The 27128-nt window shown below is 34.0% G+C and overlaps 1 protein-coding gene across 1 annotated transcript in view; it reads right to left on the bottom strand.

The window, feature by feature from the left end:
- The window catches only part of LOC125061008 (tachykinin-like peptides receptor 86C), a 63608-nt gene that overhangs the window by 11198 nt on the left and 25282 nt on the right, over positions 1-27128 (bottom strand). Inside the window, exons 4-8 of the mRNA XM_047666148.1 lie at positions 26898-27111; positions 19422-19556; positions 13591-13668; positions 8028-8175; positions 1390-1586 (exon numbers count right to left, since the gene is read on the bottom strand). Coding sequence (XP_047522104.1) covers positions 1390-1586; positions 8028-8175; positions 13591-13668; positions 19422-19556; positions 26898-27111 — 772 coding nt within the window. The remainder of the gene's footprint in view (positions 1-1389; positions 1587-8027; positions 8176-13590; positions 13669-19421; positions 19557-26897; positions 27112-27128) is intronic.

The following is a 27128-nucleotide window of genomic DNA, read 5'->3' as shown; positions in this document are numbered from 1 at the left end:
GTGCAATAAAGTGAAAACCGTTTTAAAAGGAATAGAGTAGATTTGCCTTTTGTGCGTAACGACTGGGACTCAAACCCAAGACCTCTAAGTTATCTGGTATATACAACTGTGATACCACTCCTATTATTACTTCTGTTGTATAACTCAGGACCTAGTCAAACATATTTTACTTAACCGTTTCAAAACATAGAACGTATATTTTAGTATTCAATATTAAATACCTAATATATATTTTAATAAAAGCTCACCGGTTTTCTAAGGATAAACATTCCACAATAAAGTTGGCTAACCTAAACTAGCTTTATTCGCATCCTCACTTTGCAAAACCAAAGAATTTCGTAGTTCGTTTGGTTCAACGTGCTAAATATCTCAGTAACTGCTGGTCAGAATAGACAATATCTTTTGCTGTTGGATATTACATTTATATACGGTATTATTTATTTTATCTGTGTCAGTTTGAAGTCTGATTGAATGCACTTTTTACACATAACCACTTGGAGCCATCGTCCATGTTTAAAAAAGGAACATCATCAGCCCGTTGTCCCTTTCAGAAGAACGCAATTTGGCCAAAACTCACAGATATCCAGATTGAGCATTCTGATAAATGAGAAAGGTCTGGGTATCTATAGTTGCACCCTTCATACTTTTTTCTATTTATATAAAATTATTATGTTGATATAGTGGAATCTCGATAACTCGAACCTCGTTAAATCGAAATCCTCAGTAAGTCGAAAAAAATTGCCATTCCCTTCCGCTGAACCCCTAAATACACGGTATCTCAAATTATTTAGACTTTGTAACATATATTTTATACTCTATAACTCGAATTTCAAAACGGAGACTCCGTAAGTCGTAGTTAGTAAAATATAATGACGTCTTACTTGGAATTCTCCGAAATAAAATCCAAAATGAATGTTTGGTTTACGGGGCTTCTAATCTATTGTTGTTGTCTTACACACGTGCAATGAATGAATACATTCATTACCTTTTTTTAGTGTTCAGTTAACTGAATTAATATTTAACTCGTTTTAATATGTAAATATATACTACAAAAGTTAAGTTGAATTTTTATTCAAATTCGACTCTAAAAATCGAAAGATACACATAAAAATTGAGCCTCTGGAAGTCGAAATTTCAACAGTTAAGTCATATTTATCTCAAAGTTCCTGTTAAGTTGAAAACTCGTTAAGTCGAGTTATCGACATTCCACTGTATATAAATTATATTCTTCTTATTATATTTTATTTGTCTTATGTACTAATCAAAAATAAAGTACCAGATTCTTAAGGCCTAAACAGGCCTGCGTTGCAAGTGCCTTAGTATATAGGCGGTTAGCACTTAGTACAAGTGACCCATATGTCCCCTATCCAATAAAAAGATAATACTTACTTGTTGCTCATCCAATAGTAGATCAGAGGATTGAACATAGAGTTGGCCATGGCTAGCCAGTAGAATGCCAGATATGTATGCTGTGCGAATGGCGCTGAGGCTAGAGACTGGTGGTGGTACACCAGAACGAAGTATGCGTGATACGGTAGCCAGCATAACGCGAATACCATCACCACTAACACGAACATTCGGACTACCTGTGTACAAATAATTAACAGTATAAAATCATCCCTTATCTATTTTTTAGGAAAGACATAAAATAAACAGTATCGCTACAAGCGATCTTGACCTTTTTTTTTAATAAGAGGTGGAAATGCATTAGCGCATCTCCTGCCCTTATAAGTTGCAGGGGTATGTGGGACTCGACCCAAATCTCTGCTATTCAGAGACTGGGTGAGTTATACCCACTAAAACCACCTCGAGTAGTTCCTACAAAGCCGCGTTACAGAGGGTCCGGGGTCGTTGTCGCATTCTACCGGGACAAGCGATCTTGATCTCTGATTGTATTTGGTTCATTTTTTTTCGCTTATCAGCCTTGCGATTCTGTAACTCACTTCACGAACTCACACAGCGGTTTTCGCATCGGCAGTCGCTCTCAAATCAGTCGTGAAGCAGTCATTTTATGATTTGGCATTCCGAAAAGGTGGGAGCTTGTAGTTTATCGTTTATCAGAATGCCAAATCATAAAATGACTGCTTCACGACTGATTTGAGAGAGACCGCCGATGCGAAAACCGCTGTGTGAGTTCTTGAAGTGAGTTACAGAATCGCAGGGCAGGTCAAAAAAACGACAGATTCAGAAATAAATATAGATGTATAAAAAATGATTTACGGGTGAAAAGATGACAAAACATTTACTATTAATTTTTAATGAAAACTAAATCAGTATACTAATCAAGTTGGTACCTACAACGAAAAATATAACTTCAGTGATAGAGAGGAATTTGTACGTAAGGTCTGGGCCTCAGATTTCTGTATCTGTTTCATGATCAATTGTCAATCTAATAGGTGATCAGCCGTGTGCCTGACACACGCCATCGACTTTATGGGTCTAAGGCAAGCCGGTTTCCTCACGGTGTTTTCCTTAACAGTTCGAACGAATGTTAAATGCGCACATGGAAAGAAAGTCTATTGGTGTTATGCTGGGGATCGAACCAACGACCTCAGGAATTTGGGTCGCATGATGAAGCCACTAGGCCAACAATGCTCTTATTTAATGGGGTAAAAGATCTAAAGTTACAGATTTACATATTTTAAAATAGGTTCTAGTTCGTGTTCCTTTCCTTTTTCAGAACTACAGTGTATCAACGTTTAACATTCGAGGCGTCAGTACATATATACTGTACTTTGCTTTATTATTTCGTTCTTTTCACGATAAAATAACAAATATATTCACGTAACATATAAGATTTGAAGGGCAAGGAATTTTATTTCTGAACCAGTCGCCGTTTTTACTTACAAGTCTGATTGCTTTATCAAATATACGCGTTACACTGCTATCATTTCTTGATAGACTTGCTGAAGAGCCATCCCATAGTAGTACAACATAAATCTTATTGATCTTTCATGTAAATCAACAAACAAAATGCTTCTATAGTATAGCGTCATATAGGTGCTGTGTTCTGTGTTAATTGATTCACGGATCGTTAATTTCCTTAAAGTAATTTGAATTTGGAACTCATCCGGGCTTACAAAAGTTGAAGCCGCGCTTCCATTTAGACCGTGATTCGAAAATTAAATTTGTTAACCCTAGACATCCCTATACCGCCTTCAAAAAGTTTTTAGTTGTCTATACGAACAATAAAATATTTAAAAATGGAATTCATTTCAAACACATTCCATTTTCGAAAAGTATTTATTAACGTGACACCATATTGGGTTTTATGTAAAAATTTAAAAATAGAACAAGAAATATCATAATTATTATTTTAAGTACCGCAGATACCGTACAGAGATTGTAATTGAAGATTATGCTAAAATATTATGTGTACAAAGAGGGCGTTAATGCTACGCGTAATGTCTACAAGATAGCGTAGCGCCTCAGTGATTTACATCACACTCTCGCTTTTTGTACTTGCAATCAGTCTCTCTCTGTCAAACACATTCAAATTTTGATTATTTCTTTTTGACAAATGGTATGAGGAAAATGTCTACTTTTTTTTTAATGGCTCTGGCACGGTTTGTGCATTAGCCAGCGTCAAGTATAAGATTTTTTATAATTCGTGTTTGCCTTAGAACTTCGACCGTGTTCTCCATGTACGGTTTAGGCACTCGCCCGGTACCGCACAACCCTCCCAAAGGCCGAGAACAAATTTAAATTAAATTAAAGCTTGCCCTCGAACCGGGAATCGAACCCGGTACCACTCACCTAGCTGCCACTTAATAAAACCGCTAGGCTATGAGGCCCCCAAATGTCTACTTAATGCCGCCTCAACCCACGGTGGCCATAGAGTAGGCTGTTACACACAATTAAATACATAACGTCAATCAAGACTTCAGGATTCATACGTCATTTACGTTAGTAATCATTTTAATTTAGAGGAGGTAGTCAGTACGCCCAAAGGCAACATCTAAATTAAAATCTTTGAATCAATAACTTATTCTCGAAGCTTCTTTTGATTTGTGCCAAAAATAATATTGTCGTTAACGAATTCCTAAACCTTCATGTATGACAATTACTTTCAGTAAAAAAATATGCCTTGAATACAAAACAGCCGATTCTTGATAAATCTAATAAAACCCAAGTTATATGAATAACGTAACCGATGAAATAATTGAGATCGAAAGGTGCCACGTTCTTTGCCCCAAATTTACTAGAAAATAGAATTAAAAATTTAGCTTCTTTTCGCACTTTCTAAATTTACATTACAAGTATTTTCGAAGTTATACTTCTTTAGGCGCGTTATGAAAAATTGATGAGAGTGAAATTTTACGATGCGCACGCACCGTGACACAAAATTAGCAGAATGAAGTTGCCCACGGAATTGGACATAATTTAAAAACAACATCCAAATAATAATAGAATTTATGTTACACTTAATTTAAGAGAATAATAATAAATATTTATTTATTTAATTTTTCAAATGTAAACTGACTATAATGACTCCTTTTCCAGTCTTTGATTATTTAATTGTAATTAATTATTTGCATGCAATCAAAAACTATTTTTAATAATGCCAAAGAAGTATAATTTCTTATGCGCGTACATAAGTACACGCACCCTTTTTTATATTAATATATATGAATAATATAATAAAAATACTTGTGAACTTTTGCGCGGTTATTGAGTTATGAGAAGGTCATTTAGGGCGTCAAATGTTGGTGACTTGGTGCGTGACCCGAACCTTGAACCCTTGCTTGAACTTGACGCTGCCGGATCATAATGTTTATTGGCCATCGAATATCCTCACTTATAATACAAAAAGGCTGACCAAAGAGTAATATTATTTTCTATCTAAAGTATTAAATTTCAAGTAATAAATGGAATTGTACACTCATAAAAACGAGTTCTAAGAAATGGTTTTTAAGTTATAACAAAATAAATGTTCTGAAATATTCCTTGAACAATAAGTTTTATGAAACTTGATTAATTCCAAGAATAAAGAATTATGTTTCACGGCTGAAAAACCGAACTAACCTTTAGGTTACTTTAGTAAAAAAGCGCCTTGCTCTGTAATTTCCATTAATGACATCCGACATTTTTGTATTACGTATAAATAAATAACAGAAAAACAATAACTAAAATAAAGTATAATAACTAAAATATATTAAACGGAGTCCCAACATAAATATACTCCAGCGACAACAGATCAAGATACTAAGAGCAGTTGCAAAAGTACCATGGTATATAACCAAGAACGAAGTTCACGAACACCTTAAAATGAGAACTATCAAAGTGGAAATCCGGAGAATGGCAGCTAAATACAAAGAGCGGTTAAGCTGTCACCCGAATGAACTTGCTCGCCAACTCACCATTAGGCAGTATGTGAGTCGACTAAAACGTCACCATATTCTAGAGCTAGAAGACCGGCAGTAGCTCTAGAGTCTAGACAGAAGATGAGTAGATGCTTCCAATGGGAAGTCACTCCACATGACAGCACCACAGAAAAAAATCGCTCATAGCCTTAGGGCTGATTGCAAATAACCGCAGAAAAAAAAAATTGATTTTGAGTTATGAAGGCTCTAAAAATGACATATTGCAGCACCTCTCATATCTTCTTAGTCTCACTGTCGTAAGATGATTTGTGTTTCTTAATCGCTAGGACGATTTCAAACTGATTGTTAATTCCTGACAACTAACTGCTAATCCATTCTTACAATGATTCTACCACATTCACCGTCTATTATTGATTTCCTGTTATCATTAAACAGCGTCTACGGTAGGCGTGTTTTAATGATAACAAAGACATTAATAATCATTAACTGTACTTTCCGATTCATTTGGAACAATATAACTAAAAGTGGTCATTACATGGTATCGGATTCTTTTTATAAAGAAGAAAGAAAGCCACAGGCGAGCTAACCCACGCGTTGCAACGAAAATTTAAATGGGCAGGTTATATTGCAAAGATGGGCCGCCGAATCCACACGTTTGAGAGACCTCCGGGGAAGAGAAATGTAGGAAGATCACAAAAGCGATGGGCTTACGACATAATAAAAATGTCTGGGGAGAAAGGACGGAAGAAGCAAAAACCAGATACAAATGGAAAATTCAGAAGGAGGCCATTACCGAAATGAGGACCACATTGTGGACAACAAGACACGAAACATGAAAATAACATTAAGTAACCTAGGCTATTGTGTATGTATATGAGGCATATGTAGTATGAAATGGGTTTATTTGTATTTAACAACTTGGAGAAAGACTTATTTTCAACTATTTGTCAGAGTTTAAAAAAAAAATTTTTTTTTGACAATTCACACCAATTGACCGAGTACCATGCTAAGCTGGTGAAGCTTGTGTTATGGGTACTAGGCAACGGATATACATACATATTATAGATAGATAGACATATAAATACATATTCAAACACCCAAGACCTAAGCACAACACCAAATGCTCATCACATCGATGTTCGTCTCAGCCGGGGATCGAACTCGGGACCCATGGATTCGCAGTCAGGGGTACTAACCACTAGACCAATGAGTCGTCCAACTGAAAAAACTGTGAGTGATGTAATCTCTCACTAATAAAAGTATGAATATACAGTAAAAACGTTTCAAGTGTTTTACATAAGTCAGCCAGTATTTTATTTAAATGTTATTATCGCTTAAAAGAATCGTAATTAATGTTCATTCATAAATAGATGTCAACAAACACAAATACACAAAATGATTTAATACTTTCTTCAGCTAAATTTAAGAAATAACGGATATCTAAATATAAATCTTTTCTTATAACGGAAATGTTCGAAAAGTGTTAACTCCTTGAGCCGTTATTTGTGAAGGTTCAATGATATTGATTTTTACATTTATATCGCGTCCTGTATGGATATTTGACTTCCGAATTTAATGGACTGTACACTTTTATCTTATTGTATGTATACTGAATTCTAATAAAAATACATTTGGATTTTGTTTATAAATTATTCGTCGTTATAAAAACATTACAAGACCTCTCAAAAGGTGAAATTACTTTCTATTAAATAAAATCTGTATTACATGATTATTCGGTCTTCAAAATCTAGCAGTTAATATAATATATGTGTTTCACCTTTAAATGCGTCTGTGGTACTCTGTAACTTCCAATAGCAATTTACAGTGCCACATTCTTTTCTTGGCCGGCGGCTGAATTAGTACTACCGTCGCCATTTTGGTACGTACAATAAATAATTTTACTAATACAACATCTAATAAAAAACCAACTAAAATATATTTATTTTCATTTCTTGCATTGTTAATTACAATGGCAAAGTTTTAATTATCGAACGGTTCTGATTACTAGGTATCTTAAAAGATATTATATTAATAGTACAGGTTACAAAGCCTATAATATCAGTGTTCCTAAGTTTGTGACACATTTATTTAAGCCTAGAACTATATTTTCTAGATACTAGTATACATTGTTTTATTAAGACATTTCAATAAATTATTAAGTTAGCCAACATGACTTCAAATTATTTCCCTTATGAGTAATTTTTATTTACTGGCAATACTAATATCCATGACAGCGACGCTCTTACCGGCCATGATAGTATGTTGGACTGTACCCCGTAATCCCGAGGTTGCGCAATTAACGGAAATTGAACATATCAAAATGTGTTATTCGAACTTCTTCATGTATCATTACACATTACACTCAAACGTAGATAAGTTTCCTTATCTTTTAAACGCAATCTATTTTTGATCGAGTAGAAAACTAGTATTATATAATATGAAAATATGAAGAAGTTGTAAATTGAAAGACCGCGCAAGTTGATTCAGCGAATTAAACAAAGCCTCATTATTCTAATTAACTTCGTAAATACGGTTTTATGAAAATTTTAGTCATGTTCCATTATTTTCAAAGACTAGAGACAAAAAATTCAATAGCTATTTTTACTGAAGTTGTTTTATAAAGAAAATATACAGGTCGAATTGTAATCCTAGTTTGGGCTTTTCAAAGTACGTTAGTAAATAGATATATAAAACGATGTGTACCTTTCTCTTAGCTCTGACGACCTGTATCTGATGATGGGTACACTCTCCAATAGTCCTACCCCGAAGGACGGCACTCATCCTGGCGTAGGCCCATACCATCACCGACATTGGCAGCACATAGGTCACTCCCAGAAACACCAGGTTATAACTGCAAGTACAACATACAAGGAAATATATTTAAAAATGTTTGCGACTTTATCGATACAAAGAGTCCCTCGTGAGTTGTGTGCTATCTTGCGGGCTACTCGATTGTGAGGAAGTTGCATGGATCTCGTTAGTGGAGTTATATCCTTTCCATATTTTAAGATGAAAATAAAATCAAAATAAAAAAAAGGTTAATGTACGCCCTAACAATGCCCTCCAGGCTGTCATGGTTGCTTATCTCTATTTTGACAGACACAATGCAAAAGTGTTAGCGTACTGACAATTATTGACGAATGTACGACTAGACCGCATGAACACCAGAGCATGCGCCTGATAGCTTTACGAGCTCCAACCGCTAACTTCTAAAGATACCATTGACATTTTTATTCATCTGGAAATTGAACCAGATGACCTGCAGTCGAATATACTAGTCACTGGAACATTGTTGCAGATTTACATTGCTTGGTAGGGTCCCACCTTATCCATTATTAAATGCCCTTAATAAAAGTAGGAGTGGAACAAACACTATGTAGTAAATTAAATGGCGATATGGGTGGATCTAAGTGTTTTAATGTAATTTAGCTACCTCTTTTAAGTATGCCATTAGAAAGTATGATATACAGGCGATAATAATGGTAGGTAAGAGTATTAAGTCACGTAGCTATCTCGTGTTGTAATTTCGTCTGGAGCAATGTCGGAAATGTAACGTCGCTTTTATATTTGGTAAAAAGTTTATAGCTTTTATGATTAGTAATTCGTGTATGCGGTGATGTTAATTATTTCGACTATGTGTTTGCGTGTTGTTCCCACTAGAATGTAAGTGCGTGCTCCTATTTCACCATGCCCCATTGCTGATAGGGGACAAGTCTTTGTTTTTAATTTATGTTATTATTATTAATTACTAAAGATGTCATGTGGAACATGGTGTAATGGTTGCAGCTCCTTACAAACGTTGTGTAAAAAAAAAACAAGGCGATTAAAAAGAGTGGCGGAGAGTTTATTGCCAGTTCTTCTCTTCCGTTCTACGCCCTTGATTTGAGAACTAGCCAGTAAATGTAAAATAAGAAGCATTAATATGTATTTCTTTAATGACACATCACAAGTGTGCATTGTGTTACCTTCGTGAATAAATGATTTTTGAATTTGAATTTACTCATGAATATTTTTTTGTAATTTCTACCGCTGTAACGCCGTGAGGAACCATATCTTAGGGAGAGATTATCGAAAAACGCACGATGACTCCAGTATGTCATAAACCAATTATTGAACTACGGGAGTCAACCTAAATTTGGTTGCTGTTTTTTTTTATGGGCACCTGCAACGCCGGGCGCTAGCGAGTCTGTTGCCGACCTGTCGGGAATGGTACATTATTTTCTTGAATCCCTTAGACCCAAAAATCGACGACACCCATCAGATACAGAAGGAATCTAATATTTTTTCTTTATAGGCAAGTACATGTTCACACTGAGACACGCAGATTTTTGCTTCTGTGCTTGCCCTTCATCGTATGAGCAATGTGAAATCACGCACTTTAAACAGCGCATAACCTCAGAGAAGGAAGTCCCGCGTGGCTAGTCCTTAACGCAGCTGTAACCTAATGCTATTATATAAACCGGGCTACTATTAAGCACAATACAGCAGATTTAATTCCCATCAGGATCTCTCGTAAAACCACTTCAAACAAGGTACGAACTTTGACGAAATTGCAGTATTTGCATATTGTGATAAGCCATGGCAGTTTCTCAAAGTGGTCTCAACCTAATTCCGAGGTAATTTTGTCCACTAAAATTAGTATACCTATGCAATTAATATAAAATAAAATCAAATATTTTTTCGTTTATGCTAAATTAATTTCAAGTTTGTCACCACGGTGTTACTTTCTTTAGTCCACATTTTATAAATTCAAATCATTTATTTATTTAGGTATATCAATGTACACTTATGAACGTCAATAAAGAAATACATATTAATTGCTTCTTTTTACATTTACTGCCAGTTCCCAAATCAAGGGCGTAGAACGGACGAGAAGAACTGGCAATGAACTCTCCGCCACTGTTTTTAATCGCCAAGTTTTTTGCTTTGCAATTGTTTGTAAGGAGATGCAACCAGTACACCATGTTCCACTACATACTATAATAGTATACAGTATATTATGTTATAAAGTACCTTTACACTTAAACCATCAAAATTATTTATAGATATATACATCAAAGTCAATCACTACGCAATTACAGGTACAATCTTACTTCGTTCAACTCTTTATATGATTTATTAATGGGCTACTAAAGGTTCGACCCACACATTCGGTGAGTAATGGTTTATAAGGGGTTTAATATAAAATGACTTCAATAAACACTTCGCTTAGATTTTAGAAGGGTTTAAATTGATAAGTTAGTTTAGTAACGGGTCAGATTTAGGCCGTGATTTTATCGTGTGTACACAATAAATAAGTGCTTCCCGAAACTAAGTCAAATGATGTTGTACTAAGTAGTGTACGTTTTTTTTAATAAAAATAAATAAATCAGTGGCGCTACAACCTTTTTAGGTCTAGGCTACAGATTTTTGAATCTGTTTCATGATCATTTGCCTTATAGGCAAGTAGGTGATCCTCCTGTGCCTGACACACGCCGTCTTTTTTATAAAAGCTTAAATACAATAATTATTGATTTATAAACATAAATCAATATTTATTCATTTAACATTTCGTTGTATTACAATGAGAATTTAATTATTAAGGAGGGCAACGAACGGCCTCACTACTTTCAAGCGATATCTTATAGGCAACCACTATTAACTATATTATTAATTTAAAAAAAACAAAAGCCGCTATAACTTTTTCACCCAAATTATTCTATCTACTTCTTGTTTTTCTTAAGGCTGGTTTCCTCGCGATGTTGTACTTCACTGTCCGGGCTAGTGTAAAATTGCATACATAGAAAGAAAACTCTATTGGTTGACTGCCGTAATTCGAACACACGACCTGAGGGTCGAGTTTAGAGGTCCGCGCGTAGCCTTAAATTACTCCTGTTATTAATATTTTCTAAAAAAAAACGAACAAGCTATTAATTAAACAAAGCCTTCATCTTAAGAATAAATTACATTATTTAATTCTCTTGTGTTTTATTTACCCCAATAATAACACAACTCGAGAATCAGGAAGCTCTTGTAACAGATTTCAAGGCTTTTTCAAGGCTTCTTATATCGGTTAACGACTTCCGTTTGGGAGATAACCGGAAACCGTGGTTTTAAATGTCTTCTTAAATGGAGATAAGTTCACGGGAAAGTTAATCACATACATTCAAATTAAGCTACGAAATGTTTCATTGAAATATTATTTTTTACGTCAATTGATTACGTATTCAATAAAATACCTTGTGTGAATTAAATATAAGAAGATGATGTGTGTGGAGGGAGGATGGTGTACTGTTCCTCTAACGTAAAAGTACGATCCTTCACCAAACTAATCACTGAATACCCGGCCCAGCACCGGAAGGCGGCCATGCGTCATACTCGTGAAATTCGGATCGGTCTCATTTGCCTGTATTGTCAGGAAGGTCACTTCAATAGGGTTTGCATTATTAGATTCGCGCCATGCCGCTTCGTGCTCGCGTTTGCAGACTTCATAAAGCTACTATTTGCATGAAACACTTGAAAAATATTTTATATAGGGCTTCATTTATTTAAATAAATCTAAATGAAACACGAGTATATCAAATTGAACGTCTCGAATACTTAGCATTTATTCCTGATTACCGATTCTCTTATATATTATCAGATAGCTCATCGTCATGCTCGCTTAAATGTCATTGCTTGTGGCGGCGTCCATGCATCGGGTTGTCTCTCTCCCTAAAATATGGCGAGGGGGCCGATGGCTGGCCATGCGTCATGCTCGTGAACGGGTGCTGCTTGTGGTGACTGGTCGTACTTGAATTCGTGTATGCGGTGATGTTAATTATTTCGACTATGTGTTTGCGTGTTGTTCCCACGAGAATGTAAGTCCGTGCTCCTATTTCACCATGCCTCCTGCTGATAGAGGACAAGTCTTTGTTTTTTAAATTTATGTTATTATTATTAATTACTTAAGATATCATGTGGAACATAGTGTAATGGTTGCAACTCCTTCCAAACGTTGTGTAAAAAAAACATGGCGATTAAAAAGAGTGGCGGAGAGTTTATTGCCAGTTCTTCTCTTCCGTTCTACGCCCTTGATTTGAGAACTGGCACTAAATGTAAAATTAGAAGCATTAATGTGTATTTCTTTACTGACAAGTCATAAGTGTACAATGTGTTACCTATATAATTAAATGATTTTTGAATTTTGCGTAGCGAGCGCGGCTTGACCGGAAATGGAAATTTTCAAGCCACTAGTCCAATGTCGTCTCCTGCGAGACTAGGACCTTGTTTGAGGCGGCAAGGAGAGCTGCTACTTTTCTTTTACAATTGTATCAATTTTCTCGGCCCCCTTGGTTTTGCAAGCGGAGGCCATATTGTCTGAATGCCTATGCTCATCAGAATGTTAAATGGAAGAGACTACCTGCCCACGACACAGGGAATCCTAGTGTGGGAGCTGCACTTTCCCAGTATACTTTTTTTATTTCACAAGAAGTATAGTTTTGGTTTAAGCATAATAGTCTAGTCGACAAGTTGAAAATGGTACAAAATAGAGATACTGCTCTTAAAATTATGTGCAATAGCTCATTGGATCCGGAATGACGTCTAGAAAAATGTGCCAAAAGCGTGTTTTAGCACATAAAAAATTGCAAAAGTTATAAACAATTAAAGATGAAAAAAATGGCATTTCGTTTTTTGCCAATATTTAATATGTAACTATTAATATTTAAGAAATTTCAAAAAAAGATTCTGAAAGAGGAGGAAATTTCCAATAAAAAACTCCTAACTCCCGGAACTCTATCTCCATTATTTATAATTTTAATTTAACGCTGAAAATAGGTCTGCGCGTGACATTTTTAGGATTCGCGCGTGGCGTCAAAAGCGAGTACGGCACATTAATTAATTTATTTAAGGTATTAAATATTTTTTTTAAATTTGAAAAAATTATGGTGTATTCTGAACACTATAATTAATTTATTCCCGTTGGAAATTTTAACTTTTTTAATTTTTTATGTGCTAATACACGCTTTTGGCACATTTTTCTAGACGTCATTCCGGATCCAATGAGCTATCGTACATAATTTTAAGAGCAGTAACTCTATTTTGTACCATTTTCAACTTGTCGACTAGACTATAAGACAGACAACATACATTGTTAATAAAAGTGTAAAGTTTTGAATCGAATTATTTTTCTTATGTGGAAACCACACACCTTCAAAATACTCAAAAGCGAGGTGCTATATAAATGTGGAACAGGCTATAGTATATATATAGTATATATATATAGTAATAGGAAATATTGACTTACCAATAATCCGTTTTAGAAGTAGGATAGCTCCCATCTGGCCACTTCATAAAACATATTTCTCGCTCGCCATTAATGTACCTTGGGACAAAGTTTACGGTCATAAATTAGGTAACCGAAAATTCTTTTGTTTTCTAAAACAGGTTTATATTAGACTTAATATTATTAAAATTAGATGGCTGTTAATGTAAAATCTTTTTAGTCAGAAAAATTAAATCAGTCTCAGAGTTAAATACTCTGATAAACTTGTAAAAGGCTGGCAATACAGTCGCTAGCCTACTGGCAGTGTCCATGGGCGGCGGTAGATATTATATTGGATGAGCCTCGAATAGTCATTCGAATATATTTCGAAGAAGCAGTCGTTTATGATTTGGCATTCTGATAAGGAGGGATTGTAGTTTATTGTTTATCATAATGCCAAATCGTAAAATGACTGCTGTACGACTGATTCTAGCGCGACCGCCGCTGTGAAAACCGCTGTGTGAGTTCGAAAAGTGAGTTACAGAATCGCAAGGCTGAAAAGTTATTCGAATAGTCGACGATAGTCACGACCGCATTTACCTTGGAGAGTGTTCAGAGGAGTAGTTCAGAGCAGTAGGCAGAATATGAAATTCCACCTACATCACCTTGAGCAACAGCATTTTCTAAGGCATTAATTTCGCCCCCCATCGCTATGTGGAACCAGCTGCAGGTCTAGGTATTTCCGAACCAATACGAGTTAGGGTCCTTCAAGAGCTCTTCTCTTACTATACCAATTCTTAAAAGGCCGGCGAAGCACTCCCGATACCTCTGGCATTAAGAGTGTCCATGGGTGACGGTAGAATTAGGTCAGCGACTACCCTTATTAGATGATATATAAAGTTACTACCTAACTACTACTAACTAACCCGTTACTTACATATAAGGTGGGCTGAAAAGTTCGTAGGCTGACACATAGATAACGCTACTAGTATTAAATAAATAAGATTTTTAGTTAGCCCTAACCTTTAAAAGACGCGTGTATAAATTTGGCAACTGCCGTATTATTACATATAGTTTGTGAGATATAGTATTTTGAGTGAAGGAACGTTTGTTTATAAAAATGTATAAAATTTCGTGTTGTTTCAAAAACACGCAAGTGCAAGAGATTCTATATTTAACTAGAAATGAATAAACCTTACCAAGTAGCGACCACGGACAAAAACAAATTTAATAATAAGAAACACAACATTTTTATTCATAACATTCCAATAAGATAACGAGTAAATTAAAACTTCGAAAGAAAGTTTTAACAACGTTGGCAGGTACTTTGGTTAATTTACTTGGTCGTGATTGTTTAGTGACCCTTACAAAAGCTTACTTGGGCGGCCTCCAATAGACATTTTAATTCCATCATATCTTGAAATAATTAATATTTTTAAGGTCTTACAAAGTTCCTGTAATTGTTAAAAATAACGAAAGCCATCAGATACAAAAAACTGAGGCCAAATTTTGTAACACCAATTTTTTTCTAAATAATAAATAAGTAATAGCTTCTTATTTTTATGACGATGTCTAGTGATATCGCTAGCCGATTCTTATAATATTGTCTTTTGTTTAAGTTTACAATTTACTAGAAATTCTTAGACTGATAAAACCGCGAATTCATTTAAATATACCCGGACAATATAGTATAAGATCCCGCTATACAACGACCTTCACCGAGATGCTTATTTAATGAAACTTATTTTATATTTAATTTAATATGTCAATAAATATAATCCATATGGGTTGCCTAGCAAATTTCAGTCCAGAGTATGTTTAATTAATATTTAAAAAAAAAAAAATTATAATTTGCATGTAGTAAATTTTTTGAACTTTTTTCAATCAATATTTTTAATCAGGGTAGTATTATATATGTATCACTATAACCTTCTTTTATACTAAAGATGTATATATACTTTAGTGTCACATAAAAAATATACACATAAATAATTAATTGATTAAAAACAACCTAACGTTTGCATATTCTATGGGCTTCATACTTTCGATTGGTATAGAATTTATCTAATAATCATACCGGTGAAATGTTTAAAAAAAAATTTTTTTTTAAATTAATTAAACATACTCTGGACTGAAATTTGCTAGGCAACCCATATGGATTATATTTATTGACATATTAAATTATATATAAAATAAGTTTCATTAAATAAGCATCTCGGTGAAGGTCGTTGTATAGCGGGATCTTAGACCAATAGTAATGTTATTATGAATTATTTAAGTCACTTAAATAATTCATTATTCCCAGCAAAAATAGGTCAATTATATTTAATTATTCAGTTGAAATCCCGTGCTCGAAAGTGTTTTCATTTATTTGATTATAACTTACACGACGCACCCGAAAAGCCACCACATTTCCGTTATTTGATGTTTAAGTTTGTGCTAAGTGGAATTTCGGTTCTGTGATGTGGTAGATTCATTTGAACACTTATTAGGGTAAGATTCGAGTCGAGGATCAGAGCTAAGCATTACTTCCGTTTGTCAAAAACGTAATGGATTTCTCGTTGAAGTGGTTGGGTTGTTCCTAAAACTGTCAATGTCGTTGAAATTAAATTATAAATATGACAGTTATATGGGTCTAACATAACTGATATTTATTTATTACAGAAATACATACATTATCCTTACAGACTATGCCAATACGATTATGTCGAGGAACATTAAATTAAATATAATAAAGTACACAGGCGCTTATTAAAGATTTAAGTTGGCGCCTGGTAGATAGTACCGGTGACCGCAGAGCTGGCACTTTCCTGGCTCAAAGAATAAGTCTCGCAATACAGCGAGGAAATGCTGCCAGCGTTAAAGGTACACTGCCACAGGGACCAAACATTTTAAATTTGTTTTGATTTTCATTTTATTTATTTTTAATTATTTTAATTATTACTTTATAGGTTAAGAAATTGTAAATACTGTATTTGTGTAAATAAAATTAATATATTAATATTAATATAAAGTACATATATAATTAAACACATAATATACACAATATCGCTACTATGAATTCACTCTGCGAACATATAAATATGTCGATAATGTCGGAGACAGCATTCAGTAGGCGCAACGTCTTTGATAATGGGGATCTGTGCAACGACTGGTTCTTGACCTTGGTATCGCAAATAACCTCGGCATTCGCCGTCGCACATATCCCATAGGTACTAAGAAACCCAGTTCTTGGAGTACACTTGGGTTGCACACTACACCCCTCAAGACTTTCAGTACGTAGTTAAATAATAAAAACTACATTTTTTTATCTAAATTAAATGTTACTTGTTATAAAGGCCGATTTACATTATCTTAGTGTTTAGGAGAGTGCTTTAGTACAACTTGAAGAACTTGCCTTCTTTAGCGTAGCGTTTACTAAAGCAAGTAGCGTTTACATGTTTCAACTAAAGTACTATCCTAAAGCACTCTCCTAAACACTAAGATAATGTAAATCGGGCCTAACGCATATTGTATTTTAAAGGTTTGTATGTTAAATAACAATTCAGTTAGTCGGGTTTAAATGTTATCTCAACTAAGGTTCACCTGTATTTATTTATGTTAAATTAGGATACGCTTGAAACTATAGTTATTAATTATATTCTGAATATGTACATACATTATTCGTAACAACATGTTGTTATTCATTTTACAGAAACGTCTAAAATTTTGTTTTAAATTTACCGTTCAAATAAACTGTTACAAGGTTAAAGGTTTAGTAAGACTAATAAACGACGACCTTAAAGGTTTTAGTAAAAATTATAGTAATATAGTTAAAATTATTATCGTAATAAGTAATTCTCTGAATCCTCGGAATTGTTCTATAACTGCGAGTGAGTTGAGTAATGAGTTATTTCAAGAAATTAAGTAGGTTACCTATTTAACTATTAATGGAAACGTTTCTGTCACTTCACTTAAATATATTTCTGCCTATTTAGTTAATTTAATCTTATACGTGTTTTTAAAAAATTTACATAACTTCTGTACGCTTTAAAGTAATAACAGTCTATTTTTAACTTAAAATACAACAGCAAGAATGAATTGATGAAATTAATAATCTTAAAAGCACTTTTCATTGCGGTGTTTTTATGACATAGACAAAAGACTTTCATCTCATTTTTCATGACAAATGTAGACGGTCATAAACCCAGGTACCACTTCCTTGTTTATACAGATTTTATGGCCAATTCTCGAAATGAATGCCGCAACCCGAATGCAGCCTTGGAAATATAATTTTCGCGTTGAAGAGAAAATTTGGAACATATATTATTTAACATGACCGTTACATTACAATCACAGCCACTTACATAATTAATTGAATAATTTGGTTATTAAAAGATTACAATTCATATATAATTTAAACGAAATTCTGTGAGATTTGTAAAATTTATTTATTTTAAAGCATTACTTTGATAACCATACATAAAATTAAGTTTTTAGAATTATTTGATTTATGATAAGAGCGTGGTATGGCGTTTGAAGTTCTGACAAATAAATCATGAGTGCGAATGTAACTTTGAAAATACTTTTAAGACCTAAGTATTTTTTGATAGATTTATGTAGAAATAGACATCTTTGATTTATTATTTCTACGCAGTTTGCTTTATTATGAAATCCGCGGAAGATATTCCAGTGAAAGAAAATTCCAGAGTGTATTTAAAAATAAGCATACAGATCATGTAAAACGACTTTATACTACACATCGAGATTATACATATAATTCTTCAAATATGTAATTATTAAACTTCTCCTTAATCCATAAATGAAAACCAAGTGGAAATCGGGAAACAGTGGGAAATTATTGTTTATAATAGCGACCTGAACCGGCTAATAAAATGCTGGGAATTGTATTTAAATATTTTAGAAAGAAATATAACATACGCTCAATGATATAAAGCACGGTAAAATATTTTTTTAAATCAGTCCAGTAGCTTATGAGTATATTCGTTAGAAACATACAAATCTCTCCTCTTTATAATGTAAGTAAAGACGACTTGACATAATACATCGATGTTATGTCTTATTATTAAGCTATTAAATCCCACCACATTACATATTTATGTAAAACTAGCTGACCTGGCTAACTTCGTTCCGCCCTACAACCTTATAATATCGTTGTTACTTTAATTTAACTTATTTTAGGATTTCATTAATGTTAAGTATTACATTAATACATAATAACTTTTTTGAAAATACAGAAATGTTTTATTGCTTGCCATTGCGAAAGAAGAATGGCAGTTTTACACATTAGGCATCTTCTCTCTAGCGTCAATATGGCGATACTGCATGTTAAGCACTTTCTGATATCCAACATCTTTTGATCAGGATCAAAGCATGGTTATGCATCTCCTCATTCACCTCAAGATCGGAATTTCTTGAACTGACACGAATTCGACGTAAAATGATGCGTAGTTTTGTCAACAGATGGCACCATATGGTTTTTGCATTCGTAAAATTAATTAATTTATTTATTGTTATTCGATAACTTATCCGATATTTTATTGCTTATTCTGCTATTCGGGACGGAAACAAATCCAACAAATCAAAAACCATGGCAATCGGTCCAGCCGTTCTCGAGTTATAAGTGTTGTAACAAACACGACTTTCTTTTATATATATAGATGTTGCCGAGACAAGACTGATTATGTTCACACACACATACACTTTCGCAACATTCACATGGGCATAAGGTGCAACATATTCATTGCTTTTGTTATACAATAGTTCTTGTAACCAAATAATATTCATAAGCATCTCTCAGTCTCACAAACGCGCCTTACGTTTTCCCATTCATTTTCCAAGTTGCATACGCAAGAAGGATTAAAAATACTTACTTTTTCTTATAAGTATCAGAGTAGAGTAGACTGGGTATCGCTAACAATGCACTAGCAAACCACACTGTGAATAATGCTGCTCTCGCCACACGACGGCTCAACCTGTGCTGGAGTGGCTTGACTATCGCAACGTATCTGAAAAAGAGATGATTTTATTACAATCATTAACAATTTATGTACGCCTTATGATAAAAGAAAACAAATGAATCCTATAATTTTATATTAAGGAATGAGCCTTAAATAACAAGGGTTTCAATTTTATCAAATAAACTCAGAAGATTATATAAAATAGAAAAGTTAGACTCTCTAGGAGTAACCCATCTTTGATTTAATAATAATAATCTTGTTGTTACAAGTTTGCGATATCATGACATTGTAATCGAGTCGTATTAAATTGCTTTAGGTTAAACAGAATTTAGAGTTACTCTTAGATAGTGAAAATATCAAATTATCAACTACTTATTTTCTAATAATAATAAATTATAAACATTTTTGTTTGTTTGATAGCGGAAATTTTCCCATTTAGAACTTATTTTTCTAAGTAAATAATTAAGGGAACATTGCAGGAATTTCACTAACTACGGTGTGACGTTTTTTGTCCAAATTCTAATATAATGATTCCTTTTTGAGGTTTACACTTTATCTTGAACTAGTAGACTCGGCCAAGCGTTGCTGTGGCTAAGATTTTTGTTATATTACATAGTAGTAAACTATTCAAGAGAAACGGCAGTAGAACACCAATCCACCATGCTTTTTTGGTGGTTATGCCATTAAATTGTAGCTTATGTGAAACGTTGGTATTTATTTTGATAAGGATCAATACCTAGGTACGAATAAAGAGCCTTTTCTAGCGGTGGTATTGTAATAAAAAATAATAATAAAAGGACGCTTATTGTGACGTAACTATAAAAGATAGAGACATGCTGTGGCGACATTTTTTATAGATAGTGAAGTGTCCTGAAAAATTGTGATAGATCATTTTGTTCTATCATTAATAGTTTTCGGAGCGCACACGATTGAAGGAAGTTTTTTGTTTACTTTTTTACATCGTGGGTTAAATTATTCAAGTTTGAGTAAGCATCCCTAATTTTTTTGAAAATAAAACATAGCCTATATCATTTGGGAATAGTGTAGCTTGCCAACGGTGAAAGAATTTTTGTAATCGGTCCAGTAGTTTCGGAGTCTATTCATTTCAAACAAACAAAAAATCAAACCTTTCCTCTTTATAATATTAGTATAGATAGAGCTACATCGAACGCAGTAGATTGTAACATTTGATTGCGTAGCAAACCGGAAATGCTACGCGTATTCTCAAGTTTACAGTGTGTTTTAGTATCGACACTAAAATTTATACGACATGATTGTTATTCCTGATAAAAAACATAACATATCCAAACACTTTTTGATACAGCATTTATTCCTTGTTTTGACTTATAATTCAAGGCTCTTAGTAATATTTTAATGCTTGTTTATAAGAAAATTACTATAGTAATTACACCTATTTACAGCGAACTAAAAGAAGCAATTAAGCTTAATACAAAACTTAGGACCGTTTTCATTCCTAATATCCTTTAATTTGGGAATTAGCCACACCTGGGCTTCCGTAACATCTGGTTTAAGGAAAAACATTAAATAAAACTGATATAATATGGAAATAAAAGATAATGCTTTATTTAATATTCAATTCTACGCATTTTAAGAATGTTTGCAATTTGTATCCGTTGTAACAATTTTCGTGTAATGGGAACGTTGATCTTGAAGGAATTTCATTGTAATTTGTTTCTTAGATTGGGCAATTTTGGCCGGAGTCAACATTTGATTAAAATGAGATCGATATTTCTAATGAAAACGGTAAAAATATCTTCACTACGGATTTCAAACTATTTATTACAATCTGTGGAATCAGCTCCCAGTGTTGATCGTTTCAAAGAGATACGACCTCCAGGTATTTAAAAAGAGCGTACTTTACCCATAAAGACAATACACTTACTAACAGAAAGCTTGTTCATGAGCGGCGATAGCTGGCTTTTATAGCCGTCCCCGTACGCTTATTATATATCGTATAAACAAAAACTACTGCTAGTTTTTGAAATTGGTTGGAATAAACTTGAGAAAGATATCTTAAGATTTATTTTTCTATGAATACTTGAGTAGACTTGTCCCATTGTCCCAAGACACCAAACGAGCCAATCAGTTGATAAATTTTCACAAGATTCTTATTGAACGAATCTTTCAATGTTAATGATATATGAAATACCTAATCTATGATACGTAATATTATAATTTATTATAACGACTCATCGGGTTCACTAGTCGCTTTCGAATAGTATTGAATACAAAAATAAAACTTTGGGAAAGTTTTTTATGTTCTGAGGTCCAATTTGATCGATATCCGAAATTATTTTGATGTACGTATGCGTGTTTAAATACTGTGTATACAATATTTAATGGATTTTAAAAAATACTGTAACATATTTTACTGTGTACAACGTTTGGCAAAATCTAATCTATTCTAATATACGAGGTAGAGTTTATGTGTCGAAGGGGTAATATCTGTCTAAACCGAATTTTAAGATTTTTTTGGTTTTTTAAGAGAAGAAAAGACTTTTTCGTAGGGTTCGGATTAGCAAAGTAACTCTGACGAACGAAAACGTTTCAGATCAGATCAAAAAATCAAAAATCAGCTACAACCTTTTTAGGTCTGGGCCTCAGATTGCTGTATCTGTTCCATGAACGTTTGTCAATCTAGTAGGCAAGTAGGTGATCAGCCTCCTGTGCCTGACACACGCATTCGACTTTTTGGGTATAAGACAAGCAAGCCTCACGATGTTTTCCTTCACCGTCCAAGCGAATGTTAAATATAAAAAGAAAGTCTATTGGTGCACAGCCGGGAATCGAACCTACGACCTCAGGGATGAGAGTCGCACGCTGAAGCCAGTAGGCCAACACTGCTCTAAAAAAACTTATAATCACATAATAATGAACAACTTTGTCCATAAGTATGAATACTCAAATTTTACGATGAATTTCAGAATAATAAGTTATGATTGTGTATTATAACTTAGTTGTTAGTTACAACACAAAGACACTTTGACAGTGGACTATCAAAGGATTGTGTTGCGAATTAATAATTTGTTATCGAATCTGTTTTAATTGGCCAAAGAAGTTATATCAACGGTTGGTACCTACTAGGCTTTGTCAGTCGTTACAATAAACACTAATGAATTACCGTGGCACTAAAATGTGGGTACCTTAATTAGGGTTTTCACTGCCGTGGAATTAAAATCTAGGGCCTAAACTTTATCTATTTAGGCTCACATAAAATTTTATAGTGTTACGACTGTTACCTTTGCTGAGTGATTAACTTTAAGGATGGAGGAATACGTATTTTAGGTATAGAAATCATTTTGAGAATATATACTCTCATCTTATATGAATATTTTTTAACAGATACCTTTCGTCATTTAGGATTAATTATGTTTACAAATTAACAAATTTAATCATTAAAATCCACGTCGTGTCTGCCAGAGCAATAACAAAGGATGACTGATACGTCAGACGATACTGATCTTTATATATTGTACCGAAGAACTTTCTAATAAATCCCTAGCTTTTGGTTCATTATAATATTTTGTTTAGCAGCTACGATTACAAGCTACGGGAACAAAACGTGCTCCATGTGGTATCAAATTATTTCAGTGTAAGTAGTATTATTATTATTTTCATATGTAGCTAAGTTCACATTTCAAGGATCGTCATGCTAGCTTAAATGTCATTGCTTGTGGCGGCGTCCATGCGTCGGGTTGTCTCTCTCCCTAAAATATGGCTAGGGGGCCGATGGCTGGCCATGCGTCATACTCGTGAACGGGTGCTACTTGTGGTGACTGGTCGTACTTGAATTCGTGTATGCGGTGATGTTAGTTATTTCGACTATGTGTTTGCGTGTTGTTCCCACTAGAATGTAAGTGCGTGCTCCTATTTCACCATGCCTCCTGCTGATAGAAGACAAGTCTTTGTTTTTAATTTATGTCATTATTATTAATTACTTAAGATGTCATGTGGAACATGGTTGCAGCTCCTTACAAATGTTGTGTAAAAAAAAACATGGCGATTAAAAAGAGTGACGGAGAGTTTATTGCCAGTTCTCGTCCGTTCTACGCCCTTGATTTGAGAACTGGCGCTAAATGTAAAGTTAGAAGCATTTCATATACATTTCTTTTTTTGACGTTCATAAGTCTACATTGTGTTACCTATATGATTAAATGATTTTTGACTTTTGATTGCCATAGACAGTTAAGGTTATAACACCCCTCTTTTTGTGTTAAGGTTAATACTTAAAATTATAATATTAACTAATTAAATACTTAGTATAGACATCCGAATCGGACTTAAAATGTAGCGCCCACTACGGAATAGATTTTTGTTTCCCGGAAATCTGAAATCCACTGGGCGTAGAATTAACAGCACTTAATTGACACATAAAACAACAGGTTTATCATTTAAGTTTGGATGCCAAAAAATCAAGTAGCAAATGGATTTTATGGACCTAAGCGCTTTGTAGAATTTTACAGAATAATATTTCCAATCATAATGATGTTTCCATGTAATACGAGCGTGTGTGGTTTGTAATTAAAAGAGATATGGAGGTTATTTGTTTTTGTGCTACAGGGAAATTTTTTAAATATTTCAAATTAAGTAAGTCCCTATGGGGTCGACACGTTTCAGCGGCGGTTATGTTGTTTTGAATTTATTTTTATTATATAATACCATTTTGCTATGAAGCTTGCTTTCGAAAATTTTATTAATAAATTAATTTAAATCTTATCTGCCTTGAGTAGTTATAGTATTTTGTAAACGAGTGCAAAATTACGAAAGCTCACATCTGCTGTATGATAATGTACAATAAAGATTATGCATTTGATTGACAAATTACTTTTTCAAACTTATTAAAAAATTACATTCAAAATTCATTCGATTACACGCGAAAGCTTTTTTAATGTGGTTATTTAATCCAGAGTTTGTTTTGCGATTAATTCAATTTAGTTCAAATTGAAACGGAAGGCCTTCGAAGAAAAATTGAAAACGCATCACGCTGACTTGAGCAATAACATTTAGTTTATTACAAGATTTAGTGATGTCTGAACTCCACAGACGAAAAATTTATTACATATGAAAAGCAAAAATAACTTTTCTTTCACAAAATATTTTTCTTACATACGTAAACAAATAATATATTTTATAAGCTTCGAGCTTATTATATTTTTTTTTTAAGTTGTCATAAAATCTTTGATGAATAGTCGACGTGACGCAATAGATTACACTATGGACATTTTATTCCATGGATCATTTATACCATTCGGGAGTGGCGATAATATTCAAGGAGTGCTATAATCTAGGCGTAGATACTTTATGACATACTTTGTGATATATATATATACTTTATAATAACTAAAATTGGTCACTGATCTTTTCCCTTGCAAAGTTGTAACATTTTTTACTAACTGTGTTGCAAAACGGAAAGGCACTAACTGTGTTGCAGGCCAGTATAGAATGTAGTAGTGCATCCTTGCTTATTTGTCCATTTATTTTTCTTAGAAGTTAGAAGTTTTTTATTTTATGATATGTAATTTTTTGTAACAAATTATAAAATAAAACACTTCTAACCTAACCTACAGGGTAAATGTTTTTTTTTCTTTTATATAATAGGGGGGCAAACGAGCCTAAAATGGACAGTCATCGCAGCCCATATACACCCATTTTTAGTGGGTGCGTTGCCGGCCTTTGAGGGTCGAATTTTGAACAGTTGGAGGTCGTATCTCTCGTTAATACGTAAGTCGTTTATAATGTAATTAGAAATTTCATGTACAGCAAAAGGTTTTCTGATGGTTTTATAAAAATCACTTAATTGTATAATAGATTATGCATTTTTAGTTGAAATTAGGCCATACCAATGAACTTTGGTTCAAGAACCAGCGTGTCGTACGAAAAAGTGTAAAGGCGGAAACACATTATTTAAACGCCACGCGACCCGACGCAACGCAACGCGACACGACTCCATGCGAGCACACGCCACCCGATCATGACATTCCAGATAGATGTGTTGTCAATGGTGACCTCCCGACTCGACCCGACATCTCGCGCGCAGTTCGCTTCTTGACAACACCAGACGCCACGCGTCAGTCGTTCGAGTTTGTCGCACGAATGTCACATACACACACATTATGACATCAGAAGAAGAAAATACAGAAGTGGAAGTAAAAGCTGAACAGTCCCAGAATGAAAAGTACAGTTTGAAAGCATTTTATGACAATTTTGGTCTTATTTAGTATCAGAGATGTATTTGCATCAAATCTTCTTCAAAATCAACTATACTAACATATATAACTAACATCTGACTCGTTATATATTAAATCCATAGCACAATTAGCACACGACTATACAGTATACACCTTCACTATTGTCAGCTAAATGACTTCTGAATTTGCAAGCGTGTCGTGGTTTTGCGAGTTGGTAATGTGCACGATGCACACGTTGCGTCGAGTGGCGTTTTAATAATGTGTTTCCGCCATTAATGGTGCACATAGAATGAAAACTCCGTTGCTTCACCCCCCGTTGTACGGTGGGAATGCGCAAATATAGCTCAAGGACGATTTGTTTAATACGACTGTTAGGAAAGCAATTTACGGATGAATAATACTTTAATTTAATGATAACGATCTTGTGGTTACTTTCTTTAATATCATTGCTTGCTAATGATGTTGAAATATTTTCGTATTAATTAAATATTTAATCATAAATCTTGTCTTGGTGTTGTGAAATTAACGATTGCAGATAAAACTATGTTGTCCTTCTTTAAGCTTTTTAAGTAAAGTAAATGAAACATACTTTATGCAGAAATTCAAGGAATTCTAAGTATAAGAAGGTAGGTAAATATTTAAAAGAAAATAATAAAAGCATAAAATTTATTTATTTTTAATCAAATTGTAAAACTTTTTCCCTTCGACTTTTACCGCTGAGAATACAATTTACTTACAGTCTGTGGTTAACAAATAGTTTTGAAACGAAATATTTGAAATAAAGTTATCGTTCAGTTTCAGCTATTATAATTTGAGACCGCAATACTGTCAAAGGCAAGTGCAATTTATTTCTCCCAACTATCAAAATCCTCTGAGACCGAGAACAACTTTGCTCTTGTTTATGTTTAAACATAATATGGCAAATTAGTTAATAAAATAACAACCTTTTAGGTCTGAGACTTGTATTAATATCGTGATCATTTGTTTTTTTCTTAATATGCAAGACGTGTGTGACTGACACTGGTCATCAACTTTTTGGGGCTAAGGCATACCGTTTTCCTTCACTGTAAAGTGTTAGTTCGCGGGATTCGAACCTACGACCTCAGGGATGAGAGTCGCACGCTGATGCACCAACACTAGCTGAATAAAATAAAACAGTTTAATATCAGAAGCGCGTTACCTGTCAACAGTAATGGCGACAAGTGTGAATACTCCAGCCGATACAGTAAGGTTCGCCGTGAAATTGCTTGCTGTGCAGGTCACAGCACCAAAGGGCCAATGTGCGGTGACCAAAAACACGAAGTTCGGTGCTCCGTTGAGCGTTGCCATTAGAAGATCTGCCACAGCCAGATTCACGAGGAAACAGTTCGTCACTGTACGCATACGACGGTGAGCTGAAAATGTTAATTCG

Source organism: Pieris napi, chromosome 22 (genome assembly GCF_905475465.1).
Source record: "Pieris napi chromosome 22, ilPieNapi1.2, whole genome shotgun sequence".
Lineage (NCBI taxonomy): Eukaryota > Metazoa > Arthropoda > Insecta > Lepidoptera > Pieridae > Pieris > Pieris napi.
Note: the sequence above shows the minus strand (reverse complement) of the source record. Positions and strands in the feature narration are given on the sequence as shown.